General features: G+C 37.5%; 1 protein-coding gene across 1 annotated transcript; it reads right to left on the minus strand.

Annotated features, from left to right (window-relative positions):
• Positions 1-332: 332 nt before the first annotated feature.
• cfap206 (cilia and flagella associated protein 206) lies at positions 333-19,730 on the minus strand. Its single transcript, XM_002938297.5, has 13 exons — positions 18,917-19,730; positions 17,758-17,866; positions 16,757-16,840; positions 15,937-16,027; positions 15,072-15,260; positions 13,668-13,826; positions 13,311-13,519; positions 12,620-12,739; positions 11,502-11,700; positions 9,433-9,573; positions 9,158-9,351; positions 8,093-8,236; positions 333-623 (listed from the first exon to the last, which is right to left on the minus strand). The coding sequence occupies exons 1-13, from the start codon at positions 18,949-18,951 to the stop codon at positions 390-392; spliced, it is 1,908 nt and encodes a 635-aa protein (XP_002938343.1). The 5' UTR covers positions 18,952-19,730; the 3' UTR covers positions 333-389.
• Between the last annotated feature and the right edge of the window lie 6,327 nt (positions 19,731-26,057).

The raw sequence follows: 26,057 nt of genomic DNA on the forward strand, positions 1-26,057 counted from the left end.
GCAGGGTAGGGCAGGCAGAGTATGGCACACGCAGGCCAAGTATGGCACAAACCAGCCAAGTATGGCACACAGGCAGGGTAGGGAAGGCAGAGTATGGCACACACAGGCAGGGTAGGGAAGGCAGAGTATGGCACACACAGGCAGGGTAGGGCAGGCAGAGTATGGCACACAGGCAAGGTAAGGGCAGGCAGAGTATGGCAGGTTTTTGCTGTACTACAACCATTAATATGGGTATGGTCATGTGATAACATGGGTGTGGTTTCACTGCCTTAGAGGATCTCCAGAAACTAAGCGTTGGGCAGACATGATAATATTAGACAAACAAAAAGAACTTAAAATGTAAAATAAAAAGACTTTTATTATCTCATCTTTTCACAGTATTCTGTAATTTAAGATTCATCAACAGATCTTGTTAAGTTGACTTTAATCATCTTTGTAGGTTTTGACACCCCTCCACCACGGAGCCCCGCAAGAAAGATTTGTGGTCTCGGCACATTGCTTGAATTATCTTTTTTAGTCTGCGTAGCGACTTGTTTTGGAAGATACACCTGGGTGAAGTTCTCTCTTCTCATGTGACTGTTGTGTGTCTGCACTGAGTGCGTAACCTTCTGCCGTAAGTTTGTCTGCAAACAACAAACACAAAGGAAAGAATGAAAGAAATGTAGTAATAATGCATTTAGTTTTTTTAAGGTTATATAACAGTGTGCATGCACCAGCCAACAATACCAGGAACTAATATGTTTTATCAGAGGAAACTTACAATGGGGGAACAAAACACCAGGACCAATTTAAGGTGCCAATAATCCCATGGCAAAGATTTCATTAATAAATCTTAATCAGCCCATGAGATAAAAAGTGCAAAATCAACCACAACCTAAACATTTGCAAGGAATGGTGTAAAAACCAGGAAGCAGTAGCAAAGGGGCCAATGGCCCAGGATTACAAACATGAGCAAGGGGATAAGATTGGAACCCAGGAATCAGGAGCAAGCACTAGGAAACAGATACATGTTACAGGCTAAAGGAGAGGGACTGGTGTGAGCTGTAGCTGCTGGATAATGCAGTGTAGCTGGACACAGTTTCCAGAGATGAAGCATGGACAGCATTGGTGGGTTTTCTGTTTGAGAAAGAATGGTGTATGCAGTCTGCTTCTGTAGCACATAGATATGGCCAGGGAATCCCAAAGCACAAGGCTCTGGGTTCAGGTTAAGTGGCTGCACATTATAACAGTACTAAATATTCATGAAGCACCACCGGCAGGGCTGAAATAAAATTACTAAAGCTGGTTAGGGAACCATTACATAAAATAAGGTAGTATGTAGCTAGGAAACATAGTAAGGGGAGCAAAAGGGTGCTGGGGCTGTTGCCTTACAAGACTGGAGGGGTGCCTTGAAGAACTCAGCAATTGCCCGGGAGAGTATAAAGTTTAGTATTGTATGGAGGTGTGTTATAATTGGTTGAAGTGGGAAGTTTATTTATAGGTGGAGTATGTTGTGGGTGTGTATCCATATTGTGTTGTAAAGGAGTGCTCAGGATAAAAGCAAAATACAAAACTAGAATGTAGTAATTAGCTTTTAACATTTTAATAAACTTTATATAACATATTTAATTCCTCAGAAGCCAGAATGTGTGAATGACTACATCATCCCTCACTCTAATAATTTAGGAGTTCTCTATCCACATGTTGCTTGACCTACCAGTACTCAGGGTAGATTAATGCTTCACATAGCAGCACAGAAAACAGCTGGTAGAGGTGTCAATATGGCCTGATTCAAAGGAATATTCTGGCTATATACAAGCCCTTGTGCAATGATAGGCCTATGCAGTGTGGTTGCATATAATTAAAATTGATGGTCTCTTCCACAATCCTAGGGGCTGAACATGCATCACTTTCCCAGCATTATCTGCGCTATGACTTGACCTACCTTGTACCTCTCCAAATACGGCACAGCTCACTCCTGTGATATCCATCACCTTGCAGCTTTGGCACACAAGAAGTGTGCCAAATCAAATTAAGAGGGAGAGCCTGTCTGTCTAGAACAGTGATCCCTAACCAGTGGCTTTCGAGCAACATGTTGCTCACAAACCTCTTTGATACTGCGCCCAGTGACCAAAAAACAGGTGCTTATTTTAAAATTCTTGGCTTGGAGGTAAGTTGTAGTTGAATAAAACCACTTGTGCTGCCAAACAGAACCTCCGGTAGACTGCCAGTCCACATAGGGCCTACCAAATAGCCAATTAAAGCCCTTATTTGGCACCACCTTGCTCCTCAACTCTTTTGACATTTGAATGTGGCTTATGGGTAAAAAAGTGTGGGGTCTAGAACCTGTGTGCAAGAATCTCAAAGTGAATGTGGGTGTCATGGAGTAAGATGAGTTGGAAGGCACTGTACTAGTTAACGTTGAAAGTTACTGGACCATATAATGCTCTTGGTCAATTTGCCCTTTAATGCTAAGGGTCACTGTATCATTTAATACTTGGACTCACTGTTATTCCTGGGAGTCACAGTTCTATTTACTGTTGAGGATGACTTTGTCATTTCATGCTGTTCAGTTTACAATTTAATACTATCAGTCACAGTAACATTTAATGCTGGTACTGTGCCATATAATTCTGGGGGTCACCATATCCTTAATCCTAAAATAATCCCTCTCAATAAGAATTCAGTATTTAAAGTTTGCTTATATCTGCTCATTTTATTATGCCTAGAGCATTATATTAATGGTGGAGCTACAGTTTATTTCTAACACACATTTACTTTGAACTTATTTAGTTTGAACATATTACCGTAAGATACCTAACATAATGTCTGGTAATACTGAACACTAATGGGCATGTAAAAAGCCTTAAGAGACATCTGCCCCAAGGTACTGCATTGACTTGATTTCTTGTCAAAACTAGCTGGTTGTTAGGGGAAAATTATGTTTAACTTAAACTGTGTGGGCAATGGAAGCTTGGCTTGTTAAATAAAACACAGAGTTTGCAACTTTTAAGTTATTTTAAATTAAACCTCTGTACATTTGCATTTTTTATACAATTAATACTCAAATGCAAGCAATGTGATCATTTATTCCAACTCACTGGTGCATATGTTTTTTTTATTCTAAGCTCCTTGCCAGGTCTCCAGGTGGCAAATATTGGAATAAGCTAAAAATATGTAGGTTATTTGTCAGAACTTTCTGGATAATGGGTTTCCGGATAAGGGATCCTATACCTGTACTGGACCAAGCAGGTTTTATCAGGGTCAGGGAGGATAAATTGCAGCCCAACCATGCTAAATAAAACACACATATAAAAGCTATCACATGGCAAGCAAGTGCTACCATTAAATCAGCAATGCCCCATGCTGCCCAGAGTCCTACAAAGGCTATGAAAAGGAATTTCAGTGTGCATCAGGCACTGTAAGCTTTGGCAAGAGTAAATGGTTATGACACTGCCCCAACCAGTGGCTTGTGAACAACATGTTGCTCACTACCACCTTTGATGTTGCTCTCAGTGGCCTTAAAGTAGGTGCCCATTTATTTTTAAATCTCTGGCTTGGAAGCAAGTTTTGGAAGCTCAGAGACACAGTTTTACTCCAAGCAGAGCCTCCTGCAGGCTAGCTGTCCACGCAGGGCTACCAAATAGCCAATCACAGCCCTTATTTTGCATCCTCATTGATGTTTTTTCAAGCGTGTGTGGCTCCCCAACACTTTGTACATCTAAGCTCACAAGTAAGTTAGGGATCCCTGGGATCAGACAAGATAGACTGTTGCTTTATACAACTTAAAAAGTAATTGAAAAAGTACAAAGTAGGGGTAGCAGCAATACAAAAACCACCCTTACCACATACTCACTATTATAGCTGTGCTAATTAGGAGGCACTTTCCTTAGATAACAGAAATATTGTCATAGTACTGTAGCCCTGAACTATGAGTTCTGTATTGAATTTCAGGCCTGCTAATGAAAGCATAAGAATTATTAGTATGAAGGCCTTTTTTTTTTTTAATATGTCATCTGCATGTGTATACACACCAGCAGAGGAGGCTTAAGAAGCTGTCAAGGTGTTTTTCTTTTCCATGAGGAGAATTTCGTAGAGGACTGGTAATTTAACTGGAAACAAATTAAGATTATGGTGTGTGTAGCTCAAACAGCAAAGTATAATAATTTAAAATTTAATAAGGAAGGACAAATGCCTGAATATGGGAAGAGGAAATCACACATCTCTCCCCAGTCAAAGGGTATGTAATAATTGGTTATGTAGAAAAATAATATTGTAAGCATCTTAATGAGCGAACAGAAAGTAATTGTAAAAAATTAAATCTTTTTATTAGGACAAAAAGTAGCATCTATTTTTTTTTCTTTTAAGTTTCATCAAAGGTAGCCTAATGTGTTTCCTGCCTGATGGGGCACTTAGTCATAGACTGATGAACACACTCCTGTACACTTCCTTTTAAAGGGGTAGGGCCAACAGGAACATACCACACAAACACCAATCAGAACTATTCAGACAATGAAATCAAGGTGGGCTTACCTTTTAGTGTATACACTCCAAGCATATTACAAGATATATCAGTGCAGTGACATGTACAAGTGAGCAAAATATAAGCAATTAACAACCAATTATAAACAAAAACAACAGAACAAAATAGAAGTAGAAGTACAAAGGCTAAGTAAAAGCCATCAATTCTTATAGAAAACAAAACACGGGAAAAAAAGAGAGATCTTTTTTTCTTCATACTAGAAAACCACTAGGCCTAAACAGTGATTTTGATGTGATGTTACTTCTCATAATCTTCCTTGAATCCCTTTTCACACATTTTTTCTCAGCCAACATGTTCGAGCTATTCCAATTTGCTAAACTTCTTTGTTACCCCCATTAACTGCAAGCAAGAAAATTGTGCCAATTATGGTTTTGACAATTGTGTTGGGTATTTAGACTTAATATTTCAGTTGCTTTTTCCTCAGGCTCTCTTTTGCTTACAAGAAACCCTACACTAGATTTATGCTATAAACACTTATACATTAGTAATTATTAAGGAACACATTTTTATAACAGGCCACAGGCACAGAACAACTGGAATTTTAGGATGATTATAGACATCAAGAACAAAGGTCATTCTATTTGCATGGGTCTTAGAATTTTTACACAGAACAAGGAATCCATCTGTTGTCTCCTGTCACAAGTATTCCAATGACTTCATGGTTAAAGGCCATTCTATTTGCTTGGTTCTTAGAATGTTTATACAGAACAAGGAATGCATCCCATGTCTCCTGGCACAAATATTCATAGTGTTACAAAAGCATCAGTATTTAAAAGGCTGAACACCAATAGGAAATAAGGGAATGGAGAAAAGGGGGAAGAAACAAAACAAAAGTTTTTCCTGTTAGTGTTCAGCCTTTTCAATACTGATGCTTTTATATGTACATTTTAGCCTAGGATTAAGTGTCAGATTACACAAAACACGTCAGGCTTTATGAGATGAGTGTTTGATAAATTTTTTTTTGTTTTTTTAACTTTGGTTGGCCAGTCTTTGGATCTCCAGTGTGCCTTTTATGCCTTTTCTTGTTCCTGTGCTAACAGCTTGTCCACTCCCTTGAGCTGAGGGTCTGGGGCTATAGCACCTGTACCATCCTTTCTACTTTGGTGAGTCTTTTACGATTGGATGCCAGATTGTCAGCTATATTTGTGTGTTTTGTAAGAATCATATGTCCCTAGTGGAGAATCATTTGGGAAGAGGAGTACACATCAACACGACAATTTGAGCATGAATACAACATCGTGTACATTGAATACGACAAGGGGCAGATTTACCTCTAACATTTCTCATTTTCTTCTTTTTAAAAATTCAAATAAACTAATTTCCATTAATGTCTAACATTTTCAAAAAAAAAGTCTGAACTGAAAAAGTCAGCGCGGGGAAAAAGTTGCAGAATTTTTTGATTTGTTGCACCAAAACCTCTACAAAAAAACAGCTTCAAAAATCTCTAAAGATTTGCAGCAAAGAAGGATCCTCTGGGGAAGGGACATCTGCCATTGACTTATATATGATTGTGAAAAATATATTTCCATTTGTAGTCTAGCAACAATTTAATAAAGTATGTTTGGCAGCCATTTAAGATGAAAAAGCAGAATAGGTTCAGGTTACATATCTGACCTGTTATCTGTGCAACCTGTATTTTCTAGAACTATAATCGGGCCTGGACTGGGATTCAAAATAGGCCCTGCCATTTCAGTATACAGGGACCTAAACTTCCCCCTATCAGCCCAATAAATAATGACTGTCTGTGCCATCTTATAGCAGCTACTCTGAAATTTGCCAGTCCAGGCCTGACCATAACCATGCAGTAGAGAAGCTAACTGTAGCCATGAAGAAAACCTGATTATATCACCATGCCTCATGTTTAGAACTGAGCACACAACAAAATCTTCTGCTAGAAATTCATTTCTTTGTTGTCTATATCCCCTATCCCTTTAGTAATGTGTGCTGAAGATAGCATTGGCATTTAGATTATCATGCTATGGAATGGAATAAATGATTGATTTAATATCTTCTTAAACAATAATGACAACAGAGCTCGTTTTTTTGTCTTTTTGCAGACCTATGATTTCTGCTGCCACCACCTAAATCCTTAATGTACATAAAAAAAATATTGGCATCTTTCCTCTCTTTCCCTGCTCTTTGCAAGAGATGTGCAAATGGAACGCTGTGAATAAACACAAAATGGGTAACTGCTGTAAAATAAATGTTCCGTTAAATTTCACAAGTTGGATGCATGAACTTGGCTTCAAACAGAGGTGCCGTCACACATATGTGCTGTTTTTTGTCTTTCTTTGCAGTTTTCAGGCAACAAGTAATTGCTTTATTGAACTCATTAATTGGTTTATCAGTTGTGTGTGTAGAAATTCTTTTTTACTTCACTTTTTTTTATGTTATTTAATTAAATATGAACTTTAAAAAGAGCTTGCTGAAACATATTTCTATTACATAGCCAAGTACTGATTTTTAATTAAAAGGCAAACCTATGCTTAGCATAACCCAGTAAATGGTTCTTAAATTAAAAATGTGCATTTAAATGTTTTTTTTTTAAAACATCTACATAACAATTCTGATGTGGCTAGTTCCATTTAGAAGTTTGCTCTAATTAGATGCTGCCCATACATGGTGATGGGTTAGTATTTAAAGTACAAGCAATTATTAAAATCTGCCCTTGTGACACTCACATGGCTGGGCCCATGTAATACATTTATACAATTTATTGCAATGTAATGTGTATAGCATCTTCCCTGGCCCTGATGTTGGTTTAATCTTCAACTTTAGGAAACTAAGCATGCCAGAAGGTATAATTAAAGGAGAATGAAAGGTTAAAACTAAATAAGCTTTATCAAAAAGGTCTTTGTAAATACAGCCAAAACAGGATTTATTTTCTTTCTTTGTGTTTACCATGTTCTTTGGTATTAGATTTTCTTCTCTCAGAAAAAAACAGGGCACGGCACGAGTCTGCTCAGTTTGCTCCTTTCTCCCCCTCCCAACTGTGCTGTAATCTGAGCTACCAGCAGTCAGAATTTACTGAGACCAAGCTAAAATGGCAGCTGCTATCTTAAACAAACACAGAATAAATATAGCTTTCTAGCTTACACTATTGTGGCTAATCTATTGGGAATAAAGTGCCCTTCCACGCTGCATTTGCAATTCTGCTATAATAAAGAAGGATGTAAATTGAAAACTCCACCAGGGCAGAGACTGATGTGAACAATCTGTGTAAAATATACAGGTGCAATTTAAATAAATGATAATACGGTTATGGGATCAGTTATCTGGAAACCAGTTATCCAAAAAGCTCTGATGGGAAGGGTGTGTATCCCATAGCCTACATTCAAATAATTTACATTTTAAAAAGTATTTCCTTTTCCTCTGTAATAATAAAATAGTACACTGAAGTTGATCCCAACTAAGATATAATGAATATTCACTGGAGGCGGCTTTTAAAAATAAACAAAAGTGCTTTTGAACATTTGTTTGTTAACCTTAAGTTTGAAAATAACTGTCAGTGCAACTTGTGTGTACTATAAACATAATTGCACATTAATTCTGATAATATAAATTACACACCAGTTTGATGGCTTTCCTTCTCAGCTCCCATTCGTTCCATTCATAGGATTTAACAATGTTTGTTTCCACTAAGTGAGTATCGGTCTGCGTGCTGCTATTGCATTTTGTGACTGGTTTTATGAAAAGTTTTTCATCAGCTTGAGCCTAAAGAAAAATATATATTATCACAATGGACACAATAACACTACCACTATAACCACTGAAACACAAAAGTAAATCTAGGCATTTAAAAAGGCAACCTTAACTTTCAGCAATTTGTAGAATAGCACCATTCACTTTTCTCTAAATTCTTCTAGTGAACATAGCACCTATAAAGAGAACTGTCAGGCTCCATTAATTTGGTCCATACAACGTTCTAGCCTGCCATTTAAATCACTGTATGGCTTCTATAATTACCCTCTCTCTCTTTACCTCCTGAACTACTTTCCAAGGCACTAGTTTTACTTTTAAGTATCTTAAAGGGTTGGTCACCTTTTAACCTGGAAACTAGGCATGGTTTTGAAAGGGAGACAAAAATATGACTGGAGGCCTCACTTGAAATATAATAAAAGGTAACACTAAATTAGTGGCATTACAGAGCAATAGTTTTTTGGCTGCTGAGGTCAGTGACCCCCCCCCCCCCCATTTGAAAGCTGGAAAAGGGCAGAAGAGGAAGGGAAATAATTTAAAAACTATAAAAAATACAGGAGATCTTCAGATGGAGGAAGTCAGGCCATGAAAAGCCAGCAGAGAATAATGGAGACTAAAGCAAGACTGAAACTGCAAGCTAAGCCACTTACACCTCCCAGGCTAGGTAAAACAAGAGTTAAATATATCAATTATAATATAACATTACATTATGTACAAATTATAATTTATAATTCTTATACAATAAACAAAGGGATGCAAAAAGATAAGGTACTGTGTCCCTTTAAAATAATCAAACCATTGTTTTAGTATTATTTCAATAGACTTTTACATTTCCATACATACACAACTGATCTTATCTGTTAGATGCACAGGAAGCTATGTACAGGTTTGTGAAATTATGAAAATAAATAGCCAATAGAACATGACATTGATTACCTGGGAATGAGGAGTAATGGAGGCAAATTGCTGATGCAACTCTAATAATTGGATGAGCTCAGCACATTGCTTGGCTTTCTCTCCAATTAGATCAATGTAATGATCTGGATCCTGAGCAAAAGTGGTAGCCGCTTGTTTGGAATTGAAAACATAAAATCGCTCCCTGTGCTTTAAGACTCCAATATCTGGGTTTCCTAAACAAAATGCATTGTTCTGTATCAGTGTATAAAAAAATTGTTTACTAGCACATATATGCTATTAAATTATTAAAGTACCAGGAATGAGAAGTCCATCTTTTGTAGCTACAGTAAAACCGCAAAATCCGTGGTACTGAAATGGAAGTCTTTCGAAATTGGCTGTGTATTCTGGGAAAAACCACTCTTGAGTTGGAAAGTCAGAGGGATTTACACGAGTTCCTACAAGAATAATAAACACATGATATTTGACAATGTGAAGGCTCTGAATCAATTATTTCATATCATTATTGTTTATTTATATGGTTCAGGTATAGGACCTGTTATCCAGAATGCTTGGGACCTAGGAGTTTCCGGATAAGTGGTCTTTCGATTACTTGGATCGCCATACCTTAAGCCAGCTAAAAATCATTTAAACAATAAATAAACCCAGTAGGGTTGTTTTGCCAACAATAAGGAGCACATTTATCAATGTACGAATTAGTATGATTACAAATACCGTATATACTCGAGTATAAGCCGATTGGATGCGAAAATTTCATAACTTTCGGATCGTACCACAATATTTTCGTATGACCACAATACGATTTTAACGCACATCAGAAGTTTTCGTATTTAATCCGAATTTTTTGCAATCGTACTTTTAATGATCCAAAATTCGGACTTTCGTAAATCTGCCCCTAAGGATTTATTATATTTTAGCTGGGATTAAGTACCTAAAAGTTTGTATTATTGGATTAAAATGAAGTCCATAGGATATATGGAGACCGCCTTCCAGAATCTACAATCTTTCTGCCTACCATTTTTCTGGATAACTGATCCCAGACCTCTACAAACATTTTTATACAAGACTTTTCACACACTGTGCATAATTCATATCAGTCTTTGCCATTTAATGTCCCTATGACATCAACATACTAAAATAAATGTCATCAGAAGCCTGAAATCTTCCTGTCACTTTTGGTATGGCAGGTAACCGGAGTAAACACAAATGCAGGTAAGAGCAGAAATACTCCTTGAAGATAGTTCTAACAAGTTTATCACAGATCCCTTTTGGCTGTCCACAACCGTTCCCATGCCCAGTATGATTTTCAAGTATTCACCCATAGTGGAAACCAGCTTAAATTTCAAGTTACAGATACTGTGGAGAAATTCACAGGGCAAGGCAAAGGAATTATTTTGAAGAGATGCAAAGTGGATTAGGAAGCTGGAAATTGTACTACCCCATAGTTTAAACTGGGAATACAATCTGTTATCAATTTTTAGATATTGTTTAAAGTGGCCTTTTAAACTATCTTTTAATGTTGCTATGACTAGTGATACAATTGTATATATGCAAAAATCCAAAAAGTAGGAAAAAAGCTTCAGCAGATTTACTGCAAACCATTTATTGTGGGTAGTGGTAACCCTTTTTTATTTTTGAACAATTGTATGTATGTTTTGTAATATATGTGCAACTATATACTTGTTAATAGGACTTTTGTCATAGGGTGTATATTTTGTAACTGACTACAGGGGGGAATAGGTAAGCAGGCAATAAAGTGTGGCTTTGAGCATGTGTCATCAGCAGGATCAGTGTAGGCCTGAAACGTTGTACTGTGTGTTCTGCACAATAATATACCACATAAATTTCTTAAAGCTGTGGTGGAGAGCTGTCCAGAGGTTTGAAAAGTGTTATGCCTGTGGAAACACTGACTATGGTAGAAGTGCACTCACTCCTTAATGTTTTTCTTTCAGCATGGTGCTGACTAGATGTTTGCTTATTTATGTGTGGTGTTGCCTGCATACGTGTGCTAAAAGTAAGTAATTTGTTCATGTACTACGCCTGCTGCCAAATGAATAATTCACAGAAGGAAAGATGTATATGTATCCAATTGAAACTAATATTGTAAGTAACAAAAAAGCCTTGAAAAGAACATTTTACTTGATCGTGGATCACATTAAAATTCATGAATGAAAATGTGATTATTTTTAATAAGCTATCAGTTTCAATAATGTAATTCCAGTAAAAAAGCGAAGGTACCTGTTTTGGGGCACAGGATGCTTTTACATAGTAATTTACTAAACGGCTTACTTGCTTTTTTTTTTATATCAGTGGTATACACAAAAATTCACATTTATCTGTATGGTTTTAGCAGTTCAGAGATCACCTGTGCTTTCCTTAATCCTTTCCTCATCACTTTTCACAGCTGTCTCACTGAGGAGCGGCTCAATGACCTGAGCGGGAAACAGCTCATCATGCAGTGACAGGAAAGGCTGCAGATTTGTAGTCATATTGCTCAAGACGCTTAGCAAAACAATCTCATCTTGAAAGTTATTCCACAGTTTAGAAAGTGAAATAAATAGAGGCTGAAAGAGGTAGAAACAAAGACGCTAAATTAGCAGTACACAAAACCTGCTAACACAAACCTCATTTGAAAAAGAAACATTTGTACAACACTCATAGAAAGAATTTGTGCTCTTTCAGCTGGAGACTTCAGTGTTTTATTTTAATCAAGTGCCTGCTTTATCTATCAGGAATGCAGCTCTGGCAATATCATGACCAGGGAAAAATTGTTCAATGAAGAAGACTTGTGCTGAATATACTTTGTGCCTATTGTTTTAATCACAAGAAATGTCTTTTGTAATTTCTTGATTTAAACAGAGGAAATTGAAAACCAAAGCAGATAATTAGATGTCCAGTGCACAGATAATCCCCCTACCTAATGGACTTCTGCTTATTTGTAAGCCAAAACAGCATAACAAAGGGGAAAGGGTTTATCCAAATTCAGTATATGCAGTTAAACTAACTTAGCCAATTACTGTTAAGACAGCCAGTGTGAAAGCAAAATTATGCTCTGTTATTTCTCTATAATCGCCGGTGGATATGCATATGCATTGCTTTGTTTTTCAATATGCCTCCACCGGCAATTTACTTTATTGTGAAGGCATTTTGGTAAGATTTATTGCCCGCGGTAGCAAAGAATTAACTACGGTGACTAATCTCCCCGTGGGCCATCAGCCACAGTGTTAGCCAGCTACTAATCATGGCTACAAAATAGACAGGATGAATTGGCTGATTAACTTGGACAACTTGTATTTAAAAATAATCAAAATTTAAAGAGAACAGAAACCGTAATTAATAATTAAACACCAAAATGTAAGTAATAGAAAATCTACACTAACCTTCAAACATAACTTTCTTGTTTAATCAGAGCAAAGCAGAGAAACACAATTTTAAATCAAAATTATCAACAATTGTTAAGAAAATACATTTTGTAGTACTTACATAGACCTGTACTGTGGGAATTGCTGTCTTTGATTGAACTGTGGCTTTTAATTGCTCCATCTGTGCTCCATATTGTTTATCTGTGAGTTCCACTTGTTGTGCAGAAGAGATAACATCTGACTGGTAAATAAACATGGACAAAAAGAACAATGACATTAACAATTATATAGTACTGTTTAATGTGTCATGATCAGCTGTGCTGTAAAACCCAGTGGGCATCTTTAGATTATAGGGCAAATCGTATAAATCACAAGACAGGCGGTAAGGACTGGGCTTCTTTGAACCCTGAATGATGTGCAAATTAGTGGCCAGGTAGTGGGATAGGATGACTATGTACCTCCGCCCCTTATAAATGCCATGCTGCCGAATGCAAGCTGCACTGTATATATCAGGGAAGACAAAATTCTTGCACTCCATATTTACTTCAAAGAAAGCATGGCAATCTTTTAATGCAAAGAATAAGAAAACTTTTGAAATAAAGTGAACCTATATATCATGGATATACATTGTGATACATTATATATATATATATATATATATATATATGTGTGTGTGGAGCTGAAACGTTGGTCACAATAAACCTCTGATTTACTCCATTTTTTTGATCCTGTGACTCCTTTGTGAAAATCCTGTGCGTGACGTCACTCCAGCCTGTATATCAATATATACATATATTAAATATGTCCCTTACCAGAATAATATTCAAGAAAGCCTCGTGTTGCCTTAAGCTATAAAGAGCTTCTTTTAGCTGATCTAAATGAAGCAGGTTGCTTTTCGCAGGATTTCCATCCATGACTTCAATAAGAGCTGTATAACGATAGATCGCCTCCCGAGATGATTGAAGTTCACAATCAATGTGTTTGGTGGTGACAGGGATAGCCTCCTTCAGGATAGCTGGCACTACAATTAAAGATCTGAATTGATTTAAAATCATTTTTTAAAAAGGTGAATTTCAATTATCTTTTGAGCAAATTAAATTAATTACACATTTTATTTGCTTCATCGACATCAACACATACACACATAATTTTAATTTAAAAGTACATACAGTCATCAATGCCTTCTCCACCTTTCCCACAGTCCTTGTTGAACAAACGAATGCCACTGACGATCATTGTAAGCTCTCTTAGCTGTCGTTCCTTGTCTTTCTTAACAAGAGCCAGAAATGTACCAAGTTCTGTGTGGGGGAACACACTCTGCAGAGCAGCTGGTGAACAAAAGTTACATGCTTAATAATAAATCAGCATAGTACTGACCAGTCATTATTTAAAAAAAAAAAAAAAAACAATGTTTCATTTTTGTTTCTGGGTACAGAAATGGCAGAAATGAATTCTAATAGGTTTGTCTCCTGGGGACATTGAAAAAGCTTCTGGGGAAATTGTTTTAAGGGAGTCTAATAATAAAATGACATTCTAAAAAGCAATGTGGTGCATCATACACCTATTACAGGTATGGGACCTGTTATCCAGAATGCTCCAGACCTGGGGTTTTCTGGATAGTGGATCTTTCCATAATTTGGATCTCCATAACTTAAGTCTGCTAAAAATCATTTAAATATTGAATAAACCCAATGGGCTTGTTTTGCCTTAAATAAGGATTCATTATATCTTAGTTAGAAATTATATCTCTCTTATTAGAGAGAAAAGGGAAATCATTTTTTATATTTAGAATTATTTGCTTATAATGGAGTCTATAGGATATGGCCTTTCCATAATTCGGAACTTTCTGGATAAGGGGTTTCCAGATAAGGGATCCCATACCTGTACCATAAGCATGGACCTGAACAACGCTTTAAATGCAAACTATGGCTTACAGAATATTTACAGAAAAAGCTTTAGAAAAATATTTTAATATGTGATTTTAGATTTAAGTTCCTGAAAACAATAGACAATAGGTCTGACATCAGATATATATATATATATATATATATATATATATAGAAAGAAACAAAAAGGTCCAGACTCATTTAAATGAAAAAAGAATAAATCTTTACTGCATTATGCAGAACAATTACATTACAACGTTTTGAGGCTCCCGCCTCTTTATCAAGTAGCAGATAATGAACACAAAGCACACAAGGTAACACACAAGGTAGGGGCAAGTCCAAAGGTCACTCCCCCAACAAATTACTGGATCCAAGTAGGGACATTCCACAATCCTACGTTTTGTTTTTATAGATAAGTTTCATATTATTTTACGTGAACAGAATTATTATCCCAAACTATTTCAGGAGTGTGGTAGTTTTTGTTTCTATTCATTCACAGTTAAAGAAACTGCACAACTATGATTTAGAAGATGCACAGTAATAAAATGGTGAAGGCAGACTGCAAAAAAAGTTCAGTAACTTATCCTGGTTTGTTAACACTACAACTCATTTGCTTCTAAAATCAATAACATGTTCCCGTTTAACTTTTACCAAAAAATTAAAAAATAAGTAGTAAAATGATCTAACCTGTGGCTTCCCTGACAACTTTAATGTCAGTAGGAGATCCAAGGCCTGAGCAAAGCAGCACATAGCTTACAATTTTGCGGTAAAGGCTTTCTAGTTCCTCTGCTGTGCGTGCCCGGGCATCTGTGATTTCTCTGCATACTGGAGCAAGCCGTGATTCTAAGACACGATGATGTTCTTCAACAAACTCACCTAAGCACAAAAAACAATACAAGCACATAAAGAGTTTTTAAAAAAAATAAATGAATGACCATTTCGGCAGCTTATCTGCCTGTGTATGAGCTCTTTCCGAACTCCTAACTGGTAGATATCTGGCCAAAAATTGGGCAGGTTTAAAAATCCCATTGGGTTGAAGACTTCATTGGAGTGTTGACAGCCTACATTGGCGCCTATTATGATTCAAACGATCAGATCAGCTGCATATGGGCTCGAGCAAAGATCTGCTCATTTGGCCACCTTGCCCTTTTTCTTCTGCCCTTCTGAAGATGTCATAGATCGGTGGTGTACATAAGGTTACATCACTAGGTGGCGATGTCTGCAGTAGGGGGAAGGCCCTGCATTAAATTTTACCCATGACCTGCACCTTGAGGTAGTTTTCTAGATTCTGCCAGACCTATAGATTTTTGGCCAAGCTGCACATCCCTAGTACACACCTTTCAGTCACAATATCTGTGGATGGGTTGAATGTTTATTTTCCACATTACTTTTTCTGGCAGCATTATGGTGTGTGGTGCACTTACTTACATTATATTTCACCATGGATTTATACAGCCAGAGAATGCTAATTACAGTGTATGATACAGTGTCCAGTTATTTTTTTACTTTTAAATTTGCCCTAATTAATTAATTTTTAATTTGCCTTCATTACCTCTGCTTGCATAGTTCATATCAAAGTATACTTGCATCTTGATTGTTTCAATAGAAGGGCTTCTTGGATCAAGCAGTCTGTCCACGCACAGCTTCAAATAAATATTTAAACAAGTTACATTTTTTTAATATAACAAGCAGCAAATGTTCCAGGATATAAATAATACCCAGCAGCTAATACTTAAGCAAAAAGCTAAAAGGGACATCAGTGCATTGCTCTGCAGGCAGCTATTGGTCATACTTTCATTGTTGATTAATCACTGTGGGAAACTTCCTTTGGTGGAGTGTAATTAAGAAGAACATTATGAGATAACAGATCTACCTCAAAGTGCCGGAATTAATGTTAATATAAAACAAAGCAACTATCTTATGCATGTACTGAACATAAAAACTTAAAATGGGGCCCCAGCAGTGCTAAATAATGACTTGTGTACAGTGTGCCTAACTTATAAATTAACCCTGATATGTCTTTATAGAGCAACCAAACCTGCAACACAGTAATATTATAGCAAAATGATGATAATTTAAATAATATACGCCTATAGTTTTATACTTTTAAAGTAATAATAACGAACCCTCGTTAAAAGAGACTCCCTATGACCATTACACAGTCCTTTGCAAGTGGAAAAGGATTTAAGATTATGATTATAAATTCGCAGCCCAGATCCTATCAACTGTAAGTGCAGTGGCCAAACTATTACCCCAGTTATTTGTACAGGAGATTTGCAATTTTTGTAACTCGGAAAACATTAATATATTAACAAAAATAATATCCTGGAAGTGTAGGTTAATGCATATGCTTAATATCATGTTTTCTTTACCTTTATGAGCTTCTGCACATCATTTTTGGTCAAGGTTCTGTCTACATTGAATCCATTTCTTGGATCAAGAACAACAGCTTTAACCTAAATTTTATAGGGTAAATACATATACAAAAGAAACTCAATTAAGAATTTAATGGCAATGAAGGATTTAAAGAAAATTTGCTGTAAAGTCTCCTTGTTTTTTTTTCTCTCACGCCTAGTCGGTCACTAGCCTTAACTTATTGTTAAAGAGGCTGTGTGGATTTTTAAAAAATATTCATTTTCTGCCCTCAAAATGTATATGCAGCAGAGCTACATTGGTTGGTTATAAAGATGTGTTTGCTATTACTGCATTTAGGGGTGTTTTATTAAAAAGTTTTTGGATATAATGTATATTGAAATAGATTTGTAGTTAATTCATTACAGTAGGGATTTTATCCCAGACTGGACAATATTCCAAAGTGCTGCAACAAAAAAGGTGTCAACAAACTGCATATTTAAGTCTCTGCATGCATCACAATACAGCAGTTGCTAAAGCACTTTGCATCTATGTAAAAGCTTATGTTCTGAGCCTGGATACTCATACTCCATTCACTGCCTTGTTGTTGAGGCAGTGAATAGAGTTGTTTGTCCTGTGCATTTTCATCCATTCAGTGAAGAACATCATTGGCATTAAGTTGAAAGTGCAAGGCTGCAAAGTGAGGGCGACACTGAGCTTTCAGGTAAAATAGGCACGTTATATTCCTACACAGCCTCATTAAAGATTGCAATACCAGGAAGTGATGGGAAAGTCAAATGAAGCTAAAATGCTGGAATTATGGTGGTTTGGGACAGCATAACTCATTATTTCTTACAATATTTTAGCAAGAATCATTCAATTAGTTTCAATTAGTGTGTGCTAGTGATCCCATACGGAGATACCTATTGTTCTGAAAATGTGAGCAGGGTTTAGTTCTCCTTTACAGTTTAGCTGGTAAAACATTTTCTGAGACAGTTATAATATGACGAGACATACATACCACAAAAGCCACCAATGTTTCAGACACTGTATGACCCTTCTCCGCACACTCTTGGGCAATTTCCCGAATTATGTTCTTTATTACACTTTCAGCCTGATACTGTGATTTTCTGACAAGAAAGATCAAAGGCTTTTCATTAAAGGAGACATATTGGGTAAATGGACAAAAAAAAACCTAATTTTGTAGGCAATTATGAATAATATATGGTGTTGGTGAATCCTATCTGTAAAAATGGCCCCTTTATTGAAGTACCCTATAGATCCTCTCAGTTAAAAAATTGAGTTATTTAGTCCTCCAGGCTAGTGAATTGGCTCTAAGAAATCTGGAATATCACTGCTAGCCTAAACCTTTGTTTTGCTTTAGGGTTTTAAATGTTTGAAATAAAAGAACTTGTTGCAATTGCATCCAGTATAAAATGTCTCTTTTCAAGGAACTTTATATTTATTAAAAAATATGTTAACGGATGTGTAGGAAAGATTCCACGGAATACGCACAAAATGGTAAATGAACACATACGGTGAATGCAATATTACGAAATATTGATGTTAATCTAGTATAAGTGGAAATGTACAACTAACCATCCTTTCCTTTCTGTATATGTTTATAAAATGAAAAATTCTCAATAAAAAAACTATTGAAACATAAAAAATACAGCAGAATATACACATTGGTTCTCTTCAAAGAATACGGATAAATAATTTGGCAGTTATCCTACAAGGAACTGACCCTTGTCTGGATCACTATAAAGGTGACATAAAACTCCCCTATATCTCCTGCACAGAAACATACTTATGCTGGATAACAGGATGGCTTGTAAAACTGGTATGAAAGATTTTAATGCAGAATAATCTTTCGTTTGTAATTCAGATTCAGGCCACCTACTTTTGTGAGCTAAATGGTATTAAGGGCAGGCACAAGAAGCTCCTTAACCCTAAAGTCATTTGGATTCCTTAGGGATTTTGCTTTCCTTTTTTTGTAATTTCAGGATAAAGTACATGGTTAATGCATATGGCCATTAGAAATAAGTTTTTCAAGAACATATTACATATAGTTCATATTACGTGTGACCTGCTAGTATATTTATACAGTACATATACACTGATCAGTGTGATTGTAAAGCAGAATATCAGAACACCTCCCCACACACAATGTGCCTTACCTTGCTGTTAATGCGAGTGACCCAGCCAGGGACATGGTGTTGTCCTCACAGTTTCATCCAGTAGAAGCAGGGAGAGGTAGGTGCTAGAGTTAGCGATTGATTACACCGCGCTCACTTAATGAAGCAGCACTACTAACAAGTGCTTAGCGTCTCGTTGCTATAGCAACGCCTATTTCCGCTTTCTGGTCGGACGCAAGAGCGTCACGTGTGATGTCATCGAACGCCGGGAGTTTAAGCCATAGGAAGGGGTTGTTCTAAAACAAAGTTGATATATAATGATAGCGTTCAGCCTGTGCCTCTGCGTGTACTAGGATAAGGGGAAGGTGGATGTCGCAGTGTCCAAAATTGGGGACACGATGGTGGGGGTTGGGCCAGTCTGTTGGTTATTGTGAAGGAGCCGTGTAGGAACTAATGAGAGGTGCAGGCAGGGCTCGCCGTGAGATGGGATCATGGGAAGGAAATCACCAGTTGCTGGGGGAAACTGTGGCCTGTGCAGGGCTGGCCGGTGAGGTCACTGGGATGGGCTGTAGCAGTAGAAGGCTGAGGGGTATGGGATGGGGAAGGTGGGACAGGGCTGCAACGCAAGAATTCGAATGAAGGCAGATGGCGATGTGGGGCACCTAAAGGCATGGGAGCGGTTAACGTGAAACAGAATGGACTGTAGGGAACATGTAGGTGTGGGGTGGGTTGAGGTGGAACAGAATTGACTGTGGGGAACCTGAAAGAAGGGAGTGAATTGATGTGGAACAGAATGAACTATAGGAAACCTAAAAGCCTGGTGTTATGTGGAATAGGATGGGCTGTAGGGAACCTGAATGCTTGGGGTAGATTAATATGGAACAGAGTGGATTGCAGGGAACCTGAGGGTATGGGGAGGGCTGATATGGTCCAGCAAAGATTCAACCTGTACAACAGGTGTAATGCAAGCGGGGCTGAGCCCCTGCGGGTTTATTCAAGCAAAAACAGCAACGTTTCGGGGGTGTACCCCTTTGTCAGGCATACAAACCAGTGCAATCAACAAGATTAAATAGTCTCACTTCATTAACATACAAAATTGTGCAGTTTGCATAAGTAACCCCTTAAGGCTTGTTTCTTTAAAAAAAAGACATTAAATTGTGCAAAAGTGTGATTCATAATGACATTTTTCAATAAACAAAAGCAATAGTCCATGAATCAAAGTCCATGAAAAAAATAAATCCATGGTAGCAATCAATTCTGTAAAAAAACAGAAAAATCTTGAAAATACGTTCTTATATACATCACCTATTTACAATAACTTGAAGCATTTTCCAAAAAGATACTATACAATCTTTTAAACTTATTGTTACTTAATATCAACCACACAAGTAACCTTGTATAGCATTGTACACGACAACCAATCCCCAGGGTCTAAAGGCATGACATGTTACCAAATGACTTTGAATGAGATTTTATATCTGCAAAAAAGGATATACATACTTAACAGACATATTCCCATCATGAAGTCATAAAAAGCATGACATAATGCATTCTTCATTAAGACCTCTTGGATGTTTAGTTTTTAAGGCCCAGATCCAATAACATTGGATTGATATGGAGCAGAATAGATTGTAGGGAGCATGCAGACATGGGGGGAATTGATGTGGAACAGAATAGATGGTGGGGACAGGCATGGAGTGGATTGATGTATTATTATTGGATGGGCTGTAGGGAATCTGAGGCCATGGGGAGGGTTGTTTTAAACAGAATGTGGTGTGGGGAACCTATAGGCTTGGGTGGATTGATGTGGAATATCTGTAAGAAACCAGAATGCACAGAGATGGCTGATATACAGGCTAGTGGAAGGATAAACTGGTCTCCATACCAAAAATGTCTTTTAAAAATAAATATTTAGTGCCGTTGGGGGAACTTGCAGACTGTTGATTAATATGTCATGGTGTTTTTTTAGAGAGGTTGCATTTATAGGGGAATGAAAAATAAATCCTTGGTAATGAGGTTCTGCTGTGTAGCTGGTTGTTGAATATGACAGGAGATCATGTTTTGGCAAAACAGGTAGAATGTGGGGGTATAAAATAGGCTTATATAGTATAATTTGAACCTATATTGCATACTGGTTTCAGCATCTTTGTGGCATTTTTGTGTGGGCAGACTTTGCTGATGCGAATATCCTGATTACAAAGAGTGGCTATAATAAGTGGTGTGAGGAGGATGCTTTTGGCCTTGTCTTGTCATCTGCATGTTGTTTAGGGGTGGACAGATTGGTACAGTGATGATGTACCAGAAAATGAAGGCACCCTGACATAACTATTTTACTTCAGCTAAATAGGCGTCAAATGAAACAGTATCAGTATCAGCAATTTAATGAACACTACCAGAAAACAAGCACAAAGTACCCTCTGCGCAAGTATGAAAAAAAAAAAAGCAAAGTAGATGTTTGGCAAATTAAACATTCTGACATTTTGGATCCAAGTCCTTTGTCAAGGGGTTTCTACTCTGAAATTTTGATTTGTACTGCATTTGTGCAATTTGTTGTGATGTGGCTTTTGCTGGTGCCATGTCTGTGTTCACAACTGCCTATTGTTTGAGTAATAATTCATGCTTACAATGGACAATAGGGTACATGACAGGGTAAATGTTAGGCATTGCCATATAAACCAGAAAACAACACACTGCATCGCCATAGTAAGCTTCAGGCCATGCATTGGCATCCTTGTTCATAAACACAACCTTGATTGTATAGCCCAGTGATCCCCTACTGGTGGCTTGTGAGCAATACATTGCTCTAAAACACCTTTGATGTTGGCCTCAATGTGGGTGCCATTTTTAAATTTCTGGCTTGGAGGCAACTTTTGGAGGCAGTTAACATGGGGCTACCAAATAGCCAGTCACAGTCCTTATTTTGCATCCCCAATAGATCTGTATAATTTAATCATGACGTCATACTTATATGGTATTAGTGCAATAATGTTGGACGAAGAATAAAACAAGATTACAGGCATTTTACTGTTAATAGATTTACCACATTAGTACTACCTAGAACACTATATTTATTCTGCAGAAAGCATTACCATACCTGAATAAAGAAGCTTTCTCTGTTTGCTTAAGATTGCAGCTGCCATTTTTGCCTAGTCTTCATAGATTCCTGCTGTATAGCTACAGCCCTTATAGATCAGATTACACATTCCTAAGAGAGGGAGCTCTTAGCATTCTTGAGGGAGGGGGGAGCAGGAGAGGAGAAAGAGGAGAGAGCTGCGCAGACTCTGGCCCCGGAAATGAAGGATTTTTCTGAGAGAAAAAGAGTCACATTCCTGAAAAACATAAAAATAGGAGACAAGAAATCGTTGTGTTTCTTTTCATAGAGGACTCAGTGCAGCTTTTCTGTGAGTGTCTTATGGCTCTATTTACATAGACCCTTTTGATAAAGCTTACTTAGTTTTTACCTTTTCTTCTCCTTTAAAGACCAACTTGATCTTACATTGTCAGGTAAAAAGTCATGTCTGAATTAATTTAGAGACGCAACAGTTTTGCCTCCTGTTGACAAGCCATTCAGTTATAAATCACCTCATTTGGTATATGAAATGATTTATCATAATTACAGCAACATTACAGCCTGTCAAAAAAGTTGTTTATGTCAAAGTCGTGAGCGGCAAAAAGATTTTCGTGTTTTTTTTCACAATTTTGCAAATTTTTTTGGCAAAGCTAAATGGGACAGATTCGCTCATTTCTAATCAGAATTAAAAGTCATTCTATTTGCTTGGATCTTAAAATGTTTACACAGAATAAGGAATCCATCTGTTGTATCCTGTAACAAGTATTCATAGTGCAAGGCTAAGAAAAGTCTACTACACAAGTAGTAGGACACTGTGCTGATGTGTGCAGAGAGGTAACTTTTTGCGGTATTGTGCCGACAGTAGAATAGTTAAGCCTTTCCTAAAGATGGACAGAGAGACACAGTTATGCTAAAACAAGGATGATTATTGGATGTTATGGGATCAGCCCCATATTTGAAGAAATGCTTAAATGGCAACATTTTGTATTGGAAAAAGTTCCGCCATGTCCTTATGAGCTTTCAGGATGTATGAGCCGTTATAGTAATACTCTGTATTAATGTATACCTCAAATAAAGCTGTCTAGTTAATATCCTGAGTGAATCGAAATGGTACCCCAGGGGGAACTTAGGGCCAGGCTTAATTTGAGTAAGTATTTATGCAAACCCAAGAGTGATCTACTCACTGTGAATCATATTTCTCTAGTGAAGAATCATGGGAAGACAAGTATATATGAACCTGACATTTTTAGCATGAATACATTTTCGAATACAACAGCTGGTACCCAGTTGTGCAACATTTCTGGCTGTCCTATTACTGAGTATACGTACAAAAATGTTACTCTATAACATACACATTATGCTAATGACTTACCATAGAAAAATTTGCTAGGAAAGTTGTCACTCAAACAATTCTATGGAGGAGGTAAAAAAGGCTATAGGAGAGATTAGATTAAATTAAATTGCGATGAAAGGTGGAGTCTCTTGGGAGAACCAGTATCATTTTGTATATCCATTGTAGCTCACTACTGGGCTCAGCACAGCAAGCACAATATGTATGCTTATGGCTTTGCTACACAGACAGATGTGATTGCCAGAATCAAAGCATCCTTTACTGGCAGTGCAATAGTTTCTATGGAATGCTCTCCTGAAATTGCCGTATTGTGCAATGTTTTCCTAGTGGTGCATTGATGAAAATGGAAAAAAAAATAATCCTCAGTTTTTTCTCCTATACCTGAAATAGTGCTGAAACACTGTTGAATAAAATATATTGGTACCATTATAATAAAAGGGTTCTTCCTCCTCTCAGCATGCATTTTTCTTTACAGACTGAGGCTACCTTCACAGCCATTTTGGCACCCCCAAGTGACTTTGCCTTTCCTTCTCCTTTAAGCCTACTTGATGTGAGATGCAGGTATATTGTCAGACTCACCAATCAGATGGCTTGATAAAAGTTGCAAAATATTAGCCTTCCCCTACGCCTCTCACTGGAACTCACTCCTGGTAATGAAAACAGGGAGAGCCCAGAATACAGGGTGAGCGTGTTTCATGGTTTCTTGAATTACTTTGAGGTTTTCAGAAATAAATGAGAGATGATCTTGAAGAGTGGGTACAGCAACCTCTTTGGGCAAATTAGGCAAAGTCTGAGGATGAAGCCCATAATTAACAAAGAAAGGAGTCTGTTTAGTAGAGGAATGGATAGAGTTATTGTAGGTGAATTCAGCCAAAGGAAGAAGATTTGAAACGAAGAAGAACAACGTAAATACTGCTCCAAAGTCTGATTAGCCCTCTCAGTCTGGCCGTTAGATTGTGGATGAAAAGTGGTAGAAAGGGAAAGCTTAATCTGAAGAGAGTGACATAAACTTCTCCAAAATTTCGAGGTGAACTGAACTCCTCAATCAGAAATAACCTCATCAGGGACACCATGTAAGCGTACCTCCCTCCTTGATGAACACCGCAGCAGTAATTAAGGCAGATGGAAGGTTGAGAAGAGGAATAAAATGGGCCATCTTGGATAATCAGTCTACTACCACCAGAATAGTGTTATAACCCTGACGGAGGTAAGTCCACAATAAAATCCAGAGAAACTGACCCCCATGGCCTATCCAGTATGGGCAGAGGATGAAGCAGACCCAATGGCTTGGCATGGGATCCCTTGGATTGAGCACAAATCTCACAGGAAAGAACGTAATTATAACAGTCCTTAGACATACCTGGCCAATAGAGTTATCTCTTGGCTATGTTAATAGTTTTACGAGTACCCATGTGACCAGCCAAGGGGGGGGGCATTATGTACCAGATGTAATACCTCCAGGCGAAGTGGTTCTGGAACAAACAGTTTATCCTGAAAAAATAACAGCCCATCTTTAGCTTGTAGGTCCTGAGTACAATCAACTGAAGCAGAAGCATCTCTTACTTTGGATATCAGATCACTTTGTAGCAGAAGAAAGTTCTGAGGGTGAAGAATGGTATCAGGTATCAGGGTTATCTTTATTCCCATCATCAGGAAACATGTGGGACAAAGCATCAGCCTTGAAGTTCTGAGATCCAGGTCTGTAAGTAATTTTAAAATTAAAATGAGAAAAGAGTAAAGCCCAACCGGCTTGTCGAGGTCTGAGACGTTTAGCAGTGCAAAGATATTCAAGATTCTTGTGACCTGTGTAGATGATAACAGGATGTACCAAGCCCTCCAGGAAGTGGCACCATTCTTCTAAAGCTGTCTTTATGGCCAAGAGTTCTCTATTGGAGACGTCATAATTCCTTTCTGAAGACGACAATTTCCTTGAAAAAAAAGCTACAGGATGTAGAAAATTCTGTGGCCCCAACCTTTGAGACAGAAGTGCCCCAACAGCTATTTCTGAAGCACCGACCTCCAAAAGGTAAGGCTGTGGTGGATCTGGGTGTTTAAGAATGGATGCAGAAACAAAAAGAGATTTCAATTTTTCAAAGGCAGATTGGGCTTGTGAGGACCAGAAAAATTGCTTAGAAGAACGGGTTATAATCCGTAATTGGAGCAATAATCTTAGAGAAATCCTTAATAAACAGTCTATAAAAGTTTGCGAAACCCACAAACCTCTGTGTACCGCTTTTCGATTGAATGGAGGAAGCCAATTCAGGACTGTGGATACTTTCTTGGAATCCATATGAACTCCATCAGTGGAAATTATAAAACCCAGAAATTCGATAGAGGTTCTAATAAATTTGCATTTCTCAAGCTTGGCAAACAAAGAGTGAGTTCGGAGTCTTTGAAAAACTCTTCTCAAATGAGTAACATGTTTCTCTTGAGAAGAAAAGAAAATTAGAATGTCATCTAAATATACAAATAAGAATTAATTTACACCAGATTTTAGACCATGTTCAATTTCTTGAATCCATATTTTATTTGCTCGAGTAAGGGATGTGATGTCCACCAAGGGATTTGCAGGCAAAGCCCCCAACCAGATACAGTTTTTTAAGCATGGCACCTTTCCGTGGTGTAACAATGAGACCCCTTCATTCACTGAAAGGGTAATGCGCCTTGCCCCCCTGGTGATTGCGGCATCCACCTTGGGACCTACATCCCATAAAGCTGAATCTTTTTCATCAAAAGGGAACATTCTTTTGGATCATTTAGAT

This window comes from Xenopus tropicalis, chromosome 5, assembly GCF_000004195.4.
Source record: "Xenopus tropicalis strain Nigerian chromosome 5, UCB_Xtro_10.0, whole genome shotgun sequence".
Lineage (NCBI taxonomy): Eukaryota > Metazoa > Chordata > Amphibia > Anura > Pipidae > Xenopus > Xenopus tropicalis.